At 45.1% G+C, this 18,971-nt stretch overlaps 3 protein-coding genes across 4 annotated transcripts in view; 2 read left to right on the forward strand and 1 right to left on the reverse strand.

Moving 5' to 3' along the window:
* The window catches only part of LOC147034337 (uncharacterized), an 86,482-nt gene extending 80,991 nt beyond the window's left edge, over window positions 1–5,491 (reverse strand). The window contains exon 1 of the mRNA XM_085881042.1: window positions 5,356–5,491. The gene's annotated coding sequence lies outside the window, so the exon portion shown is untranslated. The remainder of the gene's footprint in view (window positions 1–5,355) is intronic.
* GPATCH3 (G-patch domain containing 3) overlaps window positions 1–18,971 on the forward strand; it is a 43,627-nt gene that overhangs the window by 452 nt on the left and 24,204 nt on the right. Inside the window, exon 1 of one of the 2 annotated variants that reach the window (XM_085881015.1) lies at window positions 5,650–5,669. The exons of the other annotated variant lie outside the window; for it this stretch is intronic. Within the exon in view, the coding sequence (XP_085737141.1) occupies window positions 5,665–5,669 (5 nt within the window). The 5' untranslated portion in view covers window positions 5,650–5,664. Of the gene's footprint in view, window positions 1–5,649; window positions 5,670–18,971 lie in introns of those variants that run through there. 2 annotated transcript variants of the gene reach the window in all.
* LOC147034339 (uncharacterized) lies at window positions 242–18,898 on the forward strand. The gene is made up of 2 exons (XM_085881022.1): window positions 242–5,548; window positions 18,702–18,898. Exon 1 carries the CDS (start codon window positions 2,045–2,047, stop codon window positions 3,302–3,304), a length of 1,260 nt encoding a protein of 419 aa, XP_085737148.1. The 5' UTR covers window positions 242–2,044; the 3' UTR covers window positions 3,305–5,548; window positions 18,702–18,898.

Below are 18,971 nucleotides of genomic sequence, written 5' to 3' on the forward strand. Positions count from 1 at the left end.
ATACATGTAAGCGCCGCACAGCTGATGATTTTGACGTAATTTCCGGTTACTTCGGTCTGGATTCGGGATCGGCGATCAAATAATGTAAATCTGTGTCAGGTCAGGTTCGATCTGTGACCTGCTACAGGTACCATGTAAACCTGTACTAACCTGTTCCATGGTCGGGTTGTCGGCGACTAAACCGTCTCCCCCACCAGGTTTTGTGGTGAGGAGGGTGTTTGGATATGGACACCCAGCAGGATTAAAAACAAAACCGTGGGTCTGTGTGTGGGTGAATATAAACTTTCAATGCACTCACCTTCATGATGTTTAACAGTGAAGGTCACCAGAAGGTTAACCGTTAAAGGCCAGGTTGACTTTTTTTGTTTTTTGAGTTTGCTTGTTATTCCTCTGCAGTCTAGACAAACATCATGTATCTCAAAAATCGCTTTGATGCAGATGAATGTAGTTCGTCAAATAGAAACGGGCATATGACCACCCAAAGATCGCAAGGTCATGTTTAAGGTCAACTTTAATGACGTATCGTGACAAATCTACTTGACGGAGGATGGGGATATTTGAACGATATACATATCCTCCAATGAGCAGCAACTGTGCCTTATAACAAAGGAAAATTTCAGAGACATTGATGCCCGCCCGATGGTGTAATTATTACCTCTTGCCACCGGAGGTGAAGGAGGTTATGTTTTCATCTCTGTCTGTCTGTTTGTGAACAGGATATCTCGAAAAGTTGTGGACAGATTTGGACGAAACTTAGTGGACAAGTGAAGTATGGAAAAAGGAATAATTGTTTCAATTTTGGTGACGATCTGAATCTGGATATGGATTCGAGATTTTTTTAAAAGTGATTCTTCACCATTGAGTGGTGATAGGGCTAAAATGATATTGTTACGGATCTGGAAACCATTTGCATTCAACATACAGATGCCCCAAAAGTCAGTTATGTCGTTAGGTATGTGTGTAGTCAGATCCCCTTCCTTTTGTCTAGTGGGAGAATCAAAGGCGTGCGTTGCGATTTCTTTTAGTTAGGTTATTACATCTAACAACCATCCCATCTGCATGACCCCTCGGCCCATCACGATCCACCACCAAGCAACTGCCTTCTCGCATCCTGACGTGCCAAGGCAAGATCTCGCGGTTCCGGTTTCTCGGCTCCCACAAACGTTGTAACTCTTTCACGACGACCTTTGCAACATTGATACTGTTGCTCGACAAGTATGAACCCGTGTGGAAGAGTGGGTGGGGTTTCCCGGCAGGGGCCGAAATCCTGCCCAGGAAGGGCGAGTCCATGGGAGCCTGCCCAATCAGGGCGGGGAGTGAGGTCTGTTCAAGCGAGCCCCGCCCCATTGAGGGAGGTCCATAAATTCCCGAGCACTCTCTGAGGCGGTGGTTTTTTTGGGGTTGTTACGAAGGTTGTTCGGAGGTTTTCAACAGAGTTGTTGTTGAGCGTGCAGTTCTTTTGAAGTGGAGGGTTGAGCAGAAGGTCGTGAAGGTCGTGAAGGTGGTGAACGTGTCTCTGCTGGCCCTCTTCAAGGAAAGAAAAAAGTGACCCTGACCCCCCCTCCGTGGACCCCGCTATTCACCACCTGAGCTCCGCCACGAACCATGAGTCCCACACGTGCGACTGGGGACCAAACCAACGACCTTTGTCCGATGCCGCATCGCGGAACACCCCCTTCCTCTGACAGTCAGGTACCCAGCTGGACTCTGACCCCTAGCTCGTCTCCTCGGCTGCGAGGGTCCAATAAATAACTCTGGGTTTATTTTCATTTGTGTGTGTGGGTGAACATCGACCATAATCCCTCTTCCACAACGGCGACCACATCATTCCATGGAACCAGCATATCCATCTTTCAACATACAACATCAGGAAATCAAGCAGAAGTACGGGAACCAATTCTAATTGAGAATACCGAAGTAAAGAAAGTCCCAGAAATCCCCGACTCGTATACAAATGTCTATCCTGCGTTCTTCACAACAAAGAACCCTTCTCCTCCCAAAGGCAAAGTTACACATGAATCTCTGCCAAGTCTCCCCCTAACCAATGAATATGAGTGGTTGCAGAAGATTAGCCTCACACAAGAAGTACATGACAATGTTAACATCACTTGGTCAGCCCATCATGCAGAGAAAGAGAGGTCTTGCATTTGAAGTGAGTATTACAGCACTTCTGCCCCTCCTTCGTGATGAAGCTCACTCAGTTGCCACTGTAAGGCACTCCATGAACAAAGTCGGGGATACTATTGCACACCTCAACCCAGGACAGGTCCCTGTGATAACTGTAGACCAGCCTATTTATGCATTTATCAAACAAGTCCAGTGGCAGTGGCCTGACCTGTATGGTGAGGATAAATTTGTTGTCATGTTTTGGGGCCTTCACATAGAGATGGCTGCTTTGAGGTCTCTTGGAACCCTACTTCAAAGCAGTGGGTGGACAGGTGCTCTTGTGAAGTCTGGGGTGGCTTCTTCTGGAATGGCAGAGTCCTTTCTTTCTGCCTCAAGTGTCACAAGAACACGCCATATACACCAAGTTACAGCGTGTTGCCTCTACATGCTCCAAAAGGAAGCATATGAGCATCATTGTGTAGAAGAGAATGAAGAAGCTCTGGATTTTGATGACTGGTGTGAGAAACGCAGAAAAGAGAGTCCTCAATTTCAATTCTGGGATCTTGTGTTGTCAATGGAATTGGTGACGTTCTCGTTGGTCAGGTCTTTCAGGGAGGCCAACTTCGGTTTGTATTGCGAAGCAATGGCTGCTCTAATCCCCTTGTTCTTTGCAAACAACAATGTGAACTATGCCAGATGGCTTCCCATCCATCTTAGAGACATGGTCACTTTGGAACACACTCACCCTGAGGTCTTTAATGAATTTCAACTGGGAAATTTTGTGGTACACAAGACTAACAGGGAGTTTTCTGGCTTGGCCATTGACCAAGCGCATGAACAGGCCAATGCAGTAGTGAAAGGTGATGGTGGTGCCATTGGGCTTACTGAGGATCCAGCTGCGCTGAGTAGGTGGATGGTGTCTCGACCAGAAGTTAGCGTGCTAATATCACAGTATGACTTGGCGTCACTGGCCAAAGTGGCAAATGAAGATATCATGCACCATGAGCAAACCAGCCTCTCTCAAAAATCCTTCTCTGACAAGGTGCAGAAATTGTTTGGGGAAATGAAGGATCTGGGCAATTCTTTTCAGGAAGAATCAAAAGACCTGCTCACATTGGACTCAAAAACCATCATGCATCCCAGTACTGCTGAACTTGTAAGGACTCACCTTGAGAAAGGTAAAGTTGCCTTCCGATAATTTTTCAATGGTCTGGGTGATGGAGCTTCCTTCTAGAAGCCCATCAAAAAGAACAAAGCAGACTTCTTTCGCCAAGAGGCAGCTGCAACTTCTGGCGACATGAAGCAGCAGGTACTCAAAGATGATTGCCGTCTGTTCTCGCAACTCTTTATATCCTGCCAAGCACGAGAGTGTGACCTGCTTGAGTTTTTCCAACATGAAAACCAATCTTTCCCTGCGGTGCTGAGTGACAGTGGGAAACTCCACACTGGTCAGAAGTCACAACTTGCAAAAATTCTGGAAGCTTCAGTTACTCCTCCCGACACTAGACCACGATATGATGCTGTTATCATTGATGGGTCCTCTCTTGTGTATTCATTGCCACCAAAGACATCAAAGACCTTTGAGGAATATGCTGTCCTAGATGTGGTTCCAAAGATTCAGATGAACTCATCGAATTTTGCGAGGACAGACATAGTTTTTGATGTTTATTGGACTTCCAGCCTGAAGGCTGAAACAAGATCAAAGAGAGGCAAAGGGGATCGACGCTGAGTGATGGAGAAAACCAAGCTGCCGCCTAACCGGAAAAGTTTCCTGAGAGACAACAACAACAAGACAGAGCTCTTTGGGTTCCTTGCTGATAAGATAGTGACCATGTGTCCTGACAATGTCATTGTTGTGACCAAAGGAGATCAGGCTCTTTCCAAAAGATCCATCAGTCTTCATGGCTTAAATCCTTGCAACCACGAGGAAGCTGACTCCAGAATCTTCACTCATGCTCTTCATGCAGCCAAGCAACAGATGACGTCTGTGTTGATTAAAGCATGTGACACAGATGTTCTCGTTGTTGCAGTCAGTGTTTTTGCTTCCCTCCAAGACACAGGCATAGAAATGCTGTGGGTTGAATTTGGCCAGGGTCAGTTCATTAAGTGGTTGCCAATTCATGACATGGTGGCGAATCTTGGCCCAGACAAATCCAGTGGCATGCTGTTCTTTCACGCCTTCACTGGCTGTGATATTCTGTCAGCTTTTTGCGGAAAAGGCAAAAAAACTGCATGGCAGGCATGGGAGGTTTACCCTCAAGTGACTCCCGTCTTCAAGAAGTTAAGTCAGTACCCACCAGTCGTGGAAAATGCAGACTACAACGTCCTTGAGAAGTTTGTCATCACCATGTATGACAAGAACAGCACTATGGACAAAGTTGATGAGGCAAGACTGGACTTGTTCGCTCGGAAGCAAAGGTCTTATGATGCCATTCCACCGACAAGTGCAGCTCTCATACAGCATGTCAAACGGTCTGCTTACCAAGCAGGCTGCATATGGGGCCAGGCAACAGTGTGCAAAATGCAAACTGAAAGCCCTGCTAACTGGGGGTGGCAGAAAGATGGTGAGGTCTGGCAAGTCTTTTGGACTTAATTGTCTTGGACTTGGTTGTCAGCAGTTAACAAAATGTGGCTGCAAGACGGAATGCCGAGGGCGATGTAAATGCTATCGCTTCAGTCTCAAGTGTACACAGTTGTGTGCATGCAAATGTGAGGACTAAATGATTGACTAATCCACCACGTGAATCAAAAGATAATAATTTCCTGCTGTATATGCTATATTATTCTTCATTTTTTTTCTTTTTGCAAAATGTAGCGCTAAAAGAGCCTGTCGTCATTTAATTCCGGCCATATCATCTTAGTTTTCAATAATTACGATTTTGTAAGTGCAGAAATGGATTTTTCTAACTCAAAAACATATATTTCGATGCATAGAACATTAAAATAGCATTATTCCATCAAAATTTAGCTCAAACACAGATTCAAACCACTTCAAATGGTGGCCATCTTGAAAAATGGTGGCCATTTTGTTTTTCAACGTGGGTAACGTACTTTTCTGAGAGAATAGGTCCCTTGAGCACATGTATACCAAATTTGGTGCTTGTACCACCAAGTGAAAGATTATTTCAGTAATCTGCTGCACTATAAGCCTCACCCACCGGTTGGGGCATGGACAATTGGCAAACGTGAGGGGAGGGGTATAAATTGTCAGCTGTGTCTGTCGTGCCATCCATGAAGGCATGGTCTGACCAGAATCATGATCCAGAACCCCGGAAGTGCTGAGCTGGAGGCTGCGCCCTGGAGTGAACCCAGAGAGGAGAGAAGCCACACCCCGTCATGCCAGCATCAAGCCTGCTCCATCGGGCTGTGTCACTCCTCCACTTGCAGCCTGCCGGAACAATTGTATCAGAACTTGGCATTCTCCTCACAAACAACTTAACGGGTTTGGCCTCAGATCTCTACTGTCTATGCCTCCCTTTGTCTTCTATCATGTGTGTCTGAAGGCCTAAGGCATACGAAAATTAAGGTTCCTGTTCATCATTGCTAGTGTGGCTGCATATGCGGTAATGGGTACTTTTTGGGATTGTTGCTTGTTTACTTTTGTACATTTGTGTCATTTAAAAAATACACTTTAAAAGCCTGTCTTGGTCTCCAGCTCATGATGCTTGCTCACGGTGGTTTCATCTGGTAGCTTGAATCTAGTACTGTTAAAGGCAGATTGTTTGATCGATTCGATTAAGATTAGACAACGTTGCATCACGCGATTTGGTAATCTCGGCCAAAGATAAGATCTATCACGTGACTGCCTTGGCATGGCACTCATCCGTCGTAAGACTTCAAACCGCATGGTAATGCAACCTTGGACATGGATCCAGTGGGAGGTCTCTGCGATGGGGGATTGACTTGGTCGCCCTGCGTATTACCGGATTTGAACCTGGGCAACCTGGTCGGACCACTTGACTGTTACATTGGTGTCCTAGGGCATGGGTTGAGTGGGACTTTGATCTGTGGCAGAGGAAACTTTCTTCACAGCAAAAAAAAATTTAGGGAGCCGCCACGATGTCAGGTTGAAGCAAGCAGAACCAGAGGGGGTGTGTACTGACTTGACACCACTGCGATCCAGGTTGACATTGTTAAGGAGGGGCCTTTAGAGGGTGAAATGGAGTTATCTGCATTGCTTGGTATCCCCATGATGATCCACGATCTTTTATTTCTGTTTCTCCCGAGTTGATTGCACCTATCACCCCTTCTGCCCCCCCACCCCCCAATCCTTCAAAGGGTGTGATGAGCTGGGATGACTCTGGAAGAGGGAATGGGGTAGTGTTATGGTTGTGGAAAGAAGGGAGAGATGCCGATAGCTTAGGTGTATAATGGTGATAAGTGCTGTTTGTGTCCCATGTGTTCGATGCCGGTTAAGTTGTGGGGAAGACGAGCACCTTTGTTGTTGACTTTTGTCTTTTAGTTGCACCATCATTTTTACACACCATTCCCCAAAGCTGCTTGATGTCGTGTTCAGATTGGGCATATGTTCCCCGATATTGGAGGCTCTGCCTTCATGGCTAAGTTATGTACGGATTCAGATGAAATTTGTTCGATAAGTTGGGTGTGTGACAAGGCCAAATTGATTAGATTTTGGTGACTATCTGGATCTGGATCTGGATACGAGAATTTTTAAGGTGATCCTTCACCATTGAGAGATAGGGCCAACAACGATATATATTGTACGACATATCAAAAAGTTGTGGACGGATTCAGACGAAACTTGGTGGACAGTTTTGGTGTGTGACGAGGAATAATTTATTTGATTTTTCGTGAAGATCCGAATCTGGATCTGAGAATATTTTAAGTGATTCTTCACCATTGGGTGATGGAGCTAAAAACGATATACAGTTGAGCAAAATATTTCAAAAAGTCATGGACAAGTTATGACAAAACTAGGGGTATGAGTTGGTCAGGTGACAAGAACAAACTGGTAAGATTTTGGTTAAGGTCCGGATGTAGATCAGCCTACAGTGGGATACAACACGTAAATTCTTCAGCCTGGCAGAGGTATGCCTTCGACCGAGTGCCCATTCTATTAACCGGGCTGTGTCTCTGACATCACCCTCCATATATTATTTAATTATCAATAAAATAGTATATTACATAATAATTTATTTATGTAGTAGCAAATACATCTCGTTGCTTTAATAATGGGAATATTGAAGGAGGGGAGGGAGATAGGAGGGTAGGGTGATTGGGGGGGGGGGGTGAGTGAGGAGAGAGGGGGAGTGAGGGAGGGAGATAAAGGTGGGTGAGGAATGACAGGAGAGTGAGGAAGGAGGGGGAGTAAGGATTGGTGCGAAAAGGGAAGGCAGTGTGTGAAGGGAGGGTCTGTCTGGACATAACCACCATTCAGAGATAACGGCCGTCTGGATTATGGGTATACTAAGGGGGGCGGGGGGTATAAGGATGAGACGTAGAGGGGTGTAGGTAGTGGGGGTAGGGGAGTTTGCAGAGAATGTTATGCCTTATGAATCACACACACACACACACACACACACACACACACACACACACACACACACACACACACACACACACACACACACACACACACACACACACACACACACACACACACACACACACACACACACACACACACACACACACGCGTCATGTGACAGGTGGAAAAAAAAATTGGCTCTGTAATTGAGAAAACGCATTAATAAGGGGAACGACTCGGAAATTGAGTGTTATCAAATGTATTTTGCTTTGAAACTCACAAAGAGAAACTATTTAACCTTTGTAGAACACACCCAGTCATATAAAATAACCAATTACTTTAGAAACAGTCACGAGGGCAAAGGAAAACGTGATCGCTCGTATGCTGCTGTGGTTAAAAGTTAAAAACTCAAAAATATGGGATGAAACTTTGCCACCACATCGCCTAGAAACCATGCATGCAGACATACATACACACACACACACACACACACACACACACACACACACACACACACACACACACACACACACACACACACACACACACACCTGTGGAGAGTCCCTAAATTTACAGATCCAAATATATCCATATAATTATGTACTACCTTGTAGCAACTCCTGAGTATACATCCCAACCTGGACATGATTTGTACCGCCGTCGACTGTTGGGTGCTCGGCAAGCGGCTTAAGCACTCAAGCAAGCACTCCAATTGAATGGTTGATAAGGATGGCTGGCTTGGTAAGCGATAGCGATGTCCAAACTATGTCCGAATTAGACAAATGAACACTTTTTTTTTTTTTGCAGTTGGCACTGCTGTCAAGTTCAATTCTGGAACTTACCTTTTGTAATACGGCTTGGTTTAAGAGATTCTCGAGGTTATAGTATGTGTGGAAATTATATAAAGCCAGAAACGCTGATGTCTCCGGGCATTTATAAGCATTGCAATTTATCCAGCGATTCGTAGGTGTGCTGATCAGGCATTCGATAATATGAATGAGGGAAGTGGGAAAAAAATAAACTCTTGTTAATAAACCATTGCGGCCTGTTCCAAGTCAAGGCATTGTTGAGTAGGCTGAACAAAATGGCGATATAAGACCCCAGCGAGGTAAACAAGATGCGCCTGATAAAGGATATAATTAAATAAGGCCGTTAATTATCTTCAAAAGGGATGTTTTAATTCACCCAAACACCCAGTTTTCACTCTGGCACTCCCTTGGAGTTCCCTTAGTATGCATGCACAGTTTCAGGTTGTTAGGTTTCATTGTTTTGGAGTTATGGAGGAGACACACTGACTGACTGACTGACTGGCACACTGACATTTATTAGTAGCGAACGTAGTGATCTTCATACTCAACACGTGCACATGAGAGAATAGGAAACAACAACAACAACACAATACCCTGGCAATTTGGAATCCATGTGTTGGCTATGACCCTTTTGCTTCTGGTTTTTGTCATGAGGAATGATGCGTACCAGGAGATCATGACCGGAAGTGTTTATTTATTTATTCAAATATTTTTTCCCCAAAGTTAATTTTATACTTCTGAAAGTGATTTTTTTCATGACAGGAAGTGTTTATTTAGTATTTAACATTACCGGGAGTGATTTTGAAACTCTTTCCGGAACTTTTATAAAGATATCTCCCGCATCATCAAAAAATAATTTTTAATCTTCCGGTTCCGGTTTTGGAGCGGCGAGAGGTCTCCTTCGGGGCTCCCTGCTGACGTTCCCAAAGTTAAGTTTCCGGTTGTTGTTTGTCCCGTTTTAACTGTTTAATTTTCTCACCTACATGTTACTGTGTGTTCCTAGTTCGGTTTTGTTTCAAAAATCGTGCTATTTTGTGAGTATTTTTGTCGACGTTCTTACCTGGTGTTTGAGGCCTAGGCCTAGGCTTGAGGCCGATCGGTTCCACTCGGTGTTCGATCGTTTTTTTTTTTTTTTTTTTTTTTTTTTCTCCCCATTACCTTCAATTTCTATCCTCCCCATTACCTTCAATTTTCATCCTCCCCACTTTCCAAACATCCCCCATTCTCCCAACTAATCTCTTTCTTATCTCAAAAAATATATAAATATATATATATATATATATATATATACCCATCAACAACAACAACACGCTCACCTTCTCCCGATTCTGCTTCTTCTTCTTCCTCTTAACTTCCTCCTCGTCTTCTTCCTCGATTTTTTTTTTTTTTCTACACTTCCATGATCTAATCTGTTGAACTCTCTCATACATTAATATTAACAACAAAAACGATCTTATAATGCTTCATCTTCCTCTCTCACACATGTGGTACTCTTTACTGTTTCACAATGCACTACTCTTCTGCTATTTTAACAGACTGCTCTCATTTCGACCTCTCCTTCATTTCTTGCCTAAAAAATCCAACTATTACAGCGCTTCTTCTCTCCAGTCTCTGAATTCGCCTTCGTTACATCCATCAAGAATTGTGTTAAATCGCATCTCTGACCTAAAACTTTTAAAAACCACAGTTTTCCATGGATACTCGCTTTCCAACTTCAGTGCCAAGCCACCCCCTCACCCCTCACTCTCAAAGCAACCATCCCACTCTTCTCCCTCCGAGCCTCCCTCTCACCTCTCTCAAAAATTCCCCCCTCACCTTTCTCTCGCCTTTCATCCCCCTCACTCTTCCTTCTCTAAGTTGCCCCCCCACTCATCCACCAACCTGCCTCCCTCCACTGCCCTCTCACCGCCATCTCTTCACTCCACCTCCTCAAATCCTCAACTGCCTTCTTCCTTGTCTCTTGTCCCCCTCTCCCCCAGCACCACAGAGCCTTTTCACCTCCTCATACAGCCCCTGCCCTCGCTATTCTGCAATAACCCATACTCTTTCAGCAACCCTCCTTACCTCCCCCCTCGTCCCTTGTCCTACCCTCCCCCTCCCCTCCACCTCCTGCACCCAAAGCCTCCTCCCCTACCTCTTCATTAAAAGTGTGGACCTCAAATATCCGGGGCCTTCGCTCAAACCTTTCAGATCTTTCCATACAGGTTGCCACTGACAAACCAGACATTATCTGCCTAACAGAAACTTTCCTCTCCCAAGACTTGTCTGACTCCCAAGTATCTCTCCCTGGTTACTCCCTCTTACGGTATGACAGACCTGAGCCTCGTCCTGGTGGAGGTGTTGCTCTCTTCATCAAAGACTCTATTCCTCACTCTCCATGCACTGCTCTCACTCCCCCACACCCCCAGGAATACCTCTGGCTTCGGCTTCCCCTCCACTCCCACCTCATGTTTATATGTGTACTGTACCGTCCACCGAACAGTGATGACTCCATCTACACCTCACTATCCGAAAACATGGACCATCTTCTGTCTTCTCATCCAAACTCTCTCTGTCCTCTTATGTGGTGACTTCAATTGTCATCACGCCAGTTGGCTAGGTGTGGGTACCTCTCTCACCTGCCATGGCACCTCAGCAAAAGCTTTCTGCGACTCATTGGGACTGACTCAATCGGTCAACTTCCCGACCCGGATCTCAACCAATGGTACTCCATCTCTTCTGGATCTGATTTTGACAAATTTCCCTGACAATATCTGCTGCTCTTCCTTCGCTCCAATTGGTTCTTCTGACCACGTCCTTGTTAAAGTGGACATCTCTCTGGCTGTTATCAGAGAACCACCTCACCGCCGTCGAGTCTGGCATTTCACTCAAGCCGACTGGCAGGGTCTCCGAGCAGCCATCAAACTTACAGACTGGTCTCCTATCACTACTTTCTCAAACATCAACTCATCCTGGGAATTCTTTCAAAGAAACTTGCTCTCCCTCATGCACAGATTTATCCCCTCTCGTGTTCAGTTGTCTTACCCTTCCTCCCGCCCTTGGTTTACTGAAGCTTGTGGCGAGGCAGTTGTCCTGAAACAACTTGCCTTTGCCTCATGGAAAGCAAACCCAACTGAGGGCAATCTCAGTTCTTTCCACAAAGCTCGGAACAAGTGTGTATCTACCCTCAGGAGAGCCAGAAAACAACATCTTTCTCATCTCAAGTCTGAACTCTCAAACCTCTCTCCCTCCTCAAAATCCTGGTGGCGTTTAATCAAATCTGTTTCTGGTGTATGTTCCCCCTCCATCCCCTCCCTTACCTCAAATGGCCGCACTGCTGATTCCACACGTGATAAAGCTGAATGTCTAAACTCGGTGTTTGCAGCTAAATCTTGTGTCCTAAACCCATCACTATCTCTACCCACTTTACCCAGTCGCACCCAACTGTCCCTGGACTCTGTATCCTTTTCTCCTGACAAGGTGGAGAGCTTGCTTTCAAACCTCGAGTCAGATTCTGCAACCGGTCCAGACGGCATCAGCCCACGTGTTCTCAAAGCCTGCTCTTCTGCTCTTGCTCACCCTCTCTCTGTTCTATTCACCCTCTCATTTGCCCAAGGTCATCTGCCATCTGCTTGGAAATCTGCTAACATCACTGCCCTGCATAAAAAAGGTGCAAAAACAGATCCCTGTAACTACAGACCAATCAGCCTACTCCCAATCATCAGCAAGGTTATGGAATCCATCATCGCTTCAGACATGAAATCCTTCCTCTTCTCCAATGGCTTGATTTCCAATCATCAATTTGGTTTCAGACAAGGTCACTCTACCCTGGATATGCTGCTTCTGCTCTCCCATCAATGGATGGAGGTCCTCAATGCCAGACAGGAAATCCGAGCCGTATCCCTGGACATATCACGTGCTTTTGACACAGTCTGGCACCTTGCACTACTCACCAAACTCTCTTCCCATGGAATTCAAGGCCATCTCCACTCATGGCTCGCAGACTTCCTCTCCTGTCGCAGTCAACGTGTGGCCCTAAATGGAGTTCTTTCATCCCCTCTTCCTGTGCAGGCTGGGGTTCCTCAAGGTAGCGTTCTGGGCCCTGTTCTTTTTCTGGTTTTCATCAATGATCTCTCGGACTCTCTGGAAAATCCTCTATTTCTCTTTGCCGACGACTCCACCCTCTGCCGTACCATCTGTCATCCCTCAGACCGGCAAGCAGCAGCTTCTTCGCTCACTGCAGATCTGGATAAAATCACAAACTGGTCTAACACGTGGAACATGTCTTTCAATCCAGACAAATTTCACACTCTCACTATGTCTCTTCGAAAGGACCGTTTAGAAAACCCCCCCATCCACTTTCTCAACAATCCTCTGGAAGAAGTCTTTTCTTTCAAGCTTCTGGGTCTCACTATCTGCCATGACCTTTCCTGGGAAAGTCACATTTCCAACCTCGCCTCAAAAGCCAGTCGCCGACTGGGAATCCTCCGTCGTGCAAAGTCCTTCCTCGGCCCTCTTGAGCTCCTGACCACTTACAAAGCTTTTGTCCGTAGCCTGATGGAGTACTGCTCTCCCCTCTGGGCTGGTGCTCCTGCCTCCCACCTTTCTCGGCTTCACGCTGTTGAAACCAGGGCATTTAAGATCATCGGCATCTCCCGCAATGAAGCTGAGTCTTTGGGCCTCTCACTCAATCACCACAGGTTGGTCGGTGGTCTTTCTGTCTTCTACCGACTCCTCTCCAGCCTTGCCCCCCCTGCTCTCTCTGCGATTTGTCCCCACCACATTTCCACAGGGCGCTCAAGGTCCGCCAATAACCCCCTTCTGGTAAAACTACCAAAATCACGAATCACTGCTCATCTTCACTCTTTCATTCCTCTTTTTTCCCGCCTTTGGAATAAACTTCCTCACTCTATTCTTTCCCATTCTTCCCTCCAGGCTTTCAAAACAGCTGTTCACCACCACCTCTTATCTTCCCCCATCCAAATCCTCGATCTTTTCTACCCCCGATAATCCACCCAAGCCCACTTCCTTCAATTCCCCTGCTTTCCTTCCTGAAAGTCCCTGTAATGTCCATCTTCTCTTCGCCATGTTCCCCGTCCCATCCCCATCCCTCTCCCTTCCACAGTTCACCTAATGTGTCTGTTCCCCACTGTTTTGTCCCTTCCACTCCCGCCCCTCTTGTCTCATGCCTCCTTGCTGTGAGTTGTGTGTTAGCTCTCATACGAGCCTCGACCAAGGTATACAAAAAAAAAAAAATCGTGATTTACATTATTTGATCGCTGATCCCGAATCCAGGCTGAAGTAACCGGAAATTGCAGCATCGAATGTAAGAAGAATTCTACGTTCGCTTCTAGGCTTTGCCTATTCCATATTATACATTATGAATAAGAAGGTTTGCCGGTTTTGACCAATCTCGTTTTTTTGATTTTGCCATGGTTTGAAGTACTGAAAAGTGATCCCTGCCGAGTCATTCAGCTGAACAGACCAGGTAGGCTCTCGTATGTAGCTGAAGTGACTTTTTTTTCGAGAAGATACTCCAACTTTAGTTTTGGATGTAACGGGTAGGACCGACATTTTTTTCCGCACCATCCCTACTTGGAGAGTACGAGTGCACTCTGTGATAATACAGAAAAGGTCATTTCGTCCAACAACAGGAAAGCACCTTCCTTCCTTTTGTATGCAGTATATGGCTGCTCTTTGCATCATTTTCTGGGGGCGCAGTTGTGCTCCTGTTGCAGTGCCCCGTGTGAGTTAGAGCAGGAATTTACATTTCTTTAGAGTGCAGACGAAGATCACCTATTCTTCGTGAAGGACAACGTGAGATGTTTAACGTCCACCAACTAATGTCACCAGACAGGGCACACAGTTTTATGTCCAGACACACACATTGCTGCCTCAGCTGCGTGTAAAACACCAGGTTGACAGTTTATAGCCGGGCAGAGATATGAATCCAGATTTGACAGCTCAGATATGAGTGTGCATGCCTTTAGGCTATCCTGCCAGCCCAACACCTTGCTAACTTTCTGTTTGAGTTAGGAAATTTTGGCAAAACATTTTTTTTGAAGATTTGTGGAAACTTGCCCATAATGTACCAAGTTCAGCAAAATATGATCACTCAGGGAAGCTGTTTGAACACAACTGCTTGACACCCTGTCAACAAACTCAATCACTCATTGAACCTGGCACGTCTTTGAAGGAGCAGTGTTGCAATGGAAAACACAATATATCTGTCAAAAATTGCCTCAAGGTGTTCATGAAAGTGACACCCCATTAATTTTTAATTACAATACTTTCCCTCAGCATTTCTTTACTGTTGAACTAACCCTAAACATCAGTTCTTTACTCTGTATAACCAAAGTTATTTGAACTATTAAATGTCAGTGTGTCTCTGTCAGTCCGTCTTCTACATAACTCCAAAACCATGACACCTCGCAGCTTGATACTTTGCATGCATAGTAAGGGAACTCCAAGGGAGTGTACGAGTGAACATTGGGTGGTTGGGTTGATTAAAACACCTTTTTGAAGATAATTAACGGCCTTTTTTAATTATGTCCTTTATCAGGTGCATCCTCGGACACCTCAACATCTATGGGGTCTTAAGATGTATCCTGGGTTACCTCGCTGGGGTCTTAAGGTGTTAAGATCCTCGGCCACCTCAATCTCTGGGTCTTAAGGTGTTAAGATGCTCGGCCACCTCAATCTCTGGGTCTTAAGGTGTTAAGATGCTCGGCCTCCTCGCTCTCTGGGTCTAAAGGTGTTTCCTGGGGAACCTCGCTGGGATCTGAACTTCGACGGATTGGAGATTGTAGGCGTTGTTACTCACTGAATGAATCAGGCTTATTTCATGTGAGAACTTCCGTGGTTTCGTGGTTAGAACATCATATGCATAATATGAACAAACTCGTTCCAGTCCTAACTCTGGAGCATCCGACATAAAGCTGGCCACGTGAAACACATGGTTGGGCTAGATAGTTTTGCTTGGTGCAGCGTTTGTCCTTGTGCCTTGTTTATCGACATGGCGAGTAATCGAGATACTGGCATTGGAGCCACTTGAATTCAAATGGACAGTCGCTGGGAATGAGTGGTAGACGAGGAATCAACACATTCTCTTCTGAGAACTCTTTTATGGAGATCTTGGCTTCTATGAGATTTTTCATCAGCTGCCGCATGACCAACTGAGTTCCGTTACACAATTATGGGGCATGCAGATTGCAAAAAAGCATGATTGGTGTCCAAAATTTCGGTTTCAGCTCATGAGGTGGCATGCCTGGAGGATGTAGCGAGTTTATAAACTCGACAGGGTAGTTAATGATTTGATCTACGTCCAGAGCAGTGTCAAAGGATTTATAGGTGACTTCTTCACTGGGCACACGTTCCAATAGTCGTTCATTCAGTGTATGAATGACGTCATTTCGTGAACCAATGTTATAGCAAATACCTATTTTGGGGAGCAAACCCCTGCCCCCCCCGCCACATCCCACTCTCGTAAACCTCCTCAAACTCCGATTTTTTTTTTTTTTTAATAGCGTGAACAATCTTTGATGCATCACGGGTGATGAAGGTTGTGGCCAAGTTTCATTGGAATTGTGTGTGTAGTTTCTGAGAAGAAAGCAAATACCTATTTTGCGGGCCAATCCTCCCTCCCCCCGTAGACCCCCTCAGACCCCGAATTAATAAATGGTGTGAACAAACTTTGGTACATCACGGGTGATGAAGGTTGTGATCAAGTTTCATCAAAATTTTGTGTGTAGTTTTGATGAATAAAGTAAATACATATTTTGGGGGCAACCCCCCTCTCCTTCTGCAAACTCCCCTCACACCCCAATTTGTGATTTTTTAAAAAAAACTTTTTTTTAACGCCGTGCACAAACTTTGGTGCATCGTGGATGGTGAAGGTTGTGATCAAGTTTCATTGAAAAGGTGTTTAGTTTCAGAGAGGCTGCAAGTGTTTATGGATGGATGGGGACGGACGGACTGATGGATGACATGCCACCTATAAGCTCCCTGGAATTATTTTCAAGTGAGCTAAAATTAGGAAACGCAGTTTATCAAATTGTTGTCGGAACTCACCACTGCAGTCAGATTTTGGTGAAGAGGAATGAGGCCGTCACCGGTACCAGGTGCGATTTTACCATCAACAATGTCGAGCAGAAGAGTGGTGAACTGGTGTGCACTATGATCTTCTTGTTGGTGCAAGTGCATATTGGTATTGAGGATATTTTTTTTCAATATCTTGCCACAGCACTGACGATTTTGGACTCTCAATGACTGGATCGGCTCGAGTATCCCAACAAATGATGGGGAAAGTTTGTCTGAAATCACCGACAGGAAGAACTGTCACTGTGCCCGTGGGTGTACTGTTTTGTCGAATATCTTGGAGAGTTTGGTCAAGTGCCTCGAATGCCTGCTTGTGCGACATGATACATTCATCCCACACAATGAAGTTACAACGTTTGAGGAGCATACCTCATCCAGAATCATTTTTCACATTGCACATCGCTTTATCAACCATAGCCAGATTGAGGGGTAATTTGAAGGCTAAATGTACCGTCCTACCCCTTTTGAGCAGTCACCGCAATGCCCGACAATGCCGGTAGGGATACAAAATCAAATACATACATACACACACGTATACACATATACACAAACACGTATACGCACACAGACACATATACACACACGTTCATACATACACACATATACATACTTACACACACACACACACACACACACACACACACACACACACACACACACACACACACACACACACACACACACACACGCACACATTTATTGGTATGGATTGTATCTAGTATGGCTGCTTATTTTATTGTTCCCACTTTATTATGGGTTCAACTGTTGAAGGTTTTGTTTGTTTTTGTTGTCCCAACTCTTGATGAACCAGTTGAACAAGCCTGGCTTCAGACTCCAGGCAACAGGAATTTGTATTTTATTCATGGTGTCAGCGATAACACACCTCGGCTTTGCAAATCACACCGTGGGAGTTCGGTTCAAATGTAAACGTGATCAGAGGTGCAGATGGCATAAGATAAGAACGTCCATCAACAACCAGTGCTGGCAGTCGGGTCCTCTGGCTTAATGTCCATCTAATGAATGGTGCTCACATCGGTGCATTGCCTTGCATGCAAAACACCTTGGTGGTAACTTATAGCTGCATCTAGATTTGATTCCATGTTGGACAGTTGATGGGTGACAACAGACTCTGTGGTGTAATGGTTAGAGCGTCAGCTCTGAGTCTGGGAGGTTGGTGGTTCAAACCCTGGTCGAGTCATCCGAAAGAGTTAAATAATATTCCGTGCTACTTCCTTGCTCGATGCTCAGCATAAAATAAAGAAGTAAAAAGGATATAGCATGAATAAAGAATACTGGTAAGGCAAAAGTATGTTTGGTACATCATTATAAAGGAGGCTAGCAGGATTCTGTAGACTCCCAGAGATATGCACACTCATCTCTAAGATGTCTGGCTTGGGTTTGAATCCTGACCTACCTATAAACTGTCATCTTGGTGTTTCACTGGGAGGACAATTTTTACAGCGCGTGCGCTGTATACAATTGCACCGAGTTTGAAATGTCCCCTGTGTCTACCACGTCTCCGGTGTCCCCTGTCCCCCCCCCAACGTGCCTCAAGACAGCCAATGATGGCAGTGCGTAACCTAGACGGAAATAGCGAGAATTGACGGAAATACCTGAGTATTTCAATGGAAATTTGTTAAACTAATGTGTTTTTTTTATGTGAAAACCATTTCATTTATTGCTTGACGGGAAAAAAAAAACCAAGAAACGCGCCCCTCTCATGTACGAACGAACGAAAGACGTCATTTCCGCCCACCATCGCATTTCGCGCCGAAAGATGTCATTTCCGCCCACCATCGCATTTCGCGCCGAAAGACGTCATTTCCGCCCACCATCGCATTTCGCGCCAAAAGACGTCATTTCCGCCCACCATCGCATTTCGCGCCGAAAGACGTCATTTCCGCCCACCATCGCATTTCGCGCTGATCGCCGAATGCTGAAAGCTAAGTTCTTCTTATGCTATCATTCTTTTGTGGCCCCCTACCATGCTGTATCGAACAATTTCATTCCTTCTGTTATATATATAAAGGTGCTTATCACAATAATAACAAGATTTTTACATTTCAAATATTAAGTACGCTTTTTAATTGTTTTTCAACTGAAAAAGCATAAATTGCATATTTTAACATTAGTGTACTCATTTGCTTCACCACACGCGCTGTATTGAAGGATTTCACTTGTTATCATTGTATGTGCTGTTCCTCGGATGGACGTTAAACTAGATTTCCCATCTGCCGGCATTTGTTGGTGGACGTTAAAGATCGCACGGTGTCCTTCGTGAAGAGTACAGAAGCTATCTTCGGCACCCTGAACAAATTCCAAATTCCAGTCCTAACTACTGCTGGGAAGGCAATGGCAACCCACCCAGTCATACCCTTGCCAAGAAACTGCTTCGGCAGCACCATCACTCGAAAACAGAGTAAGGTACAACAGAATCAGATATATGTATATATTCCATTATATTAAAGTCTCCTGAGCTTTTTATATTGATT

This window comes from Eptatretus burgeri, chromosome 1 (assembly GCF_056783735.1).
Source record: "Eptatretus burgeri isolate ZD-2024b chromosome 1, Ebu_testis_v1, whole genome shotgun sequence".
NCBI lineage: Eukaryota > Metazoa > Chordata > Myxini > Myxiniformes > Myxinidae > Eptatretus > Eptatretus burgeri.

What these genes read in the sequence shown, in the direction of transcription:
- LOC147034339 (XM_085881022.1), top strand. Translation starts at nt 2,045, where the DNA reads ATGAATATGAGTGGTTGCAGAAGATTAGCCTCACACAAGAAGTACATG.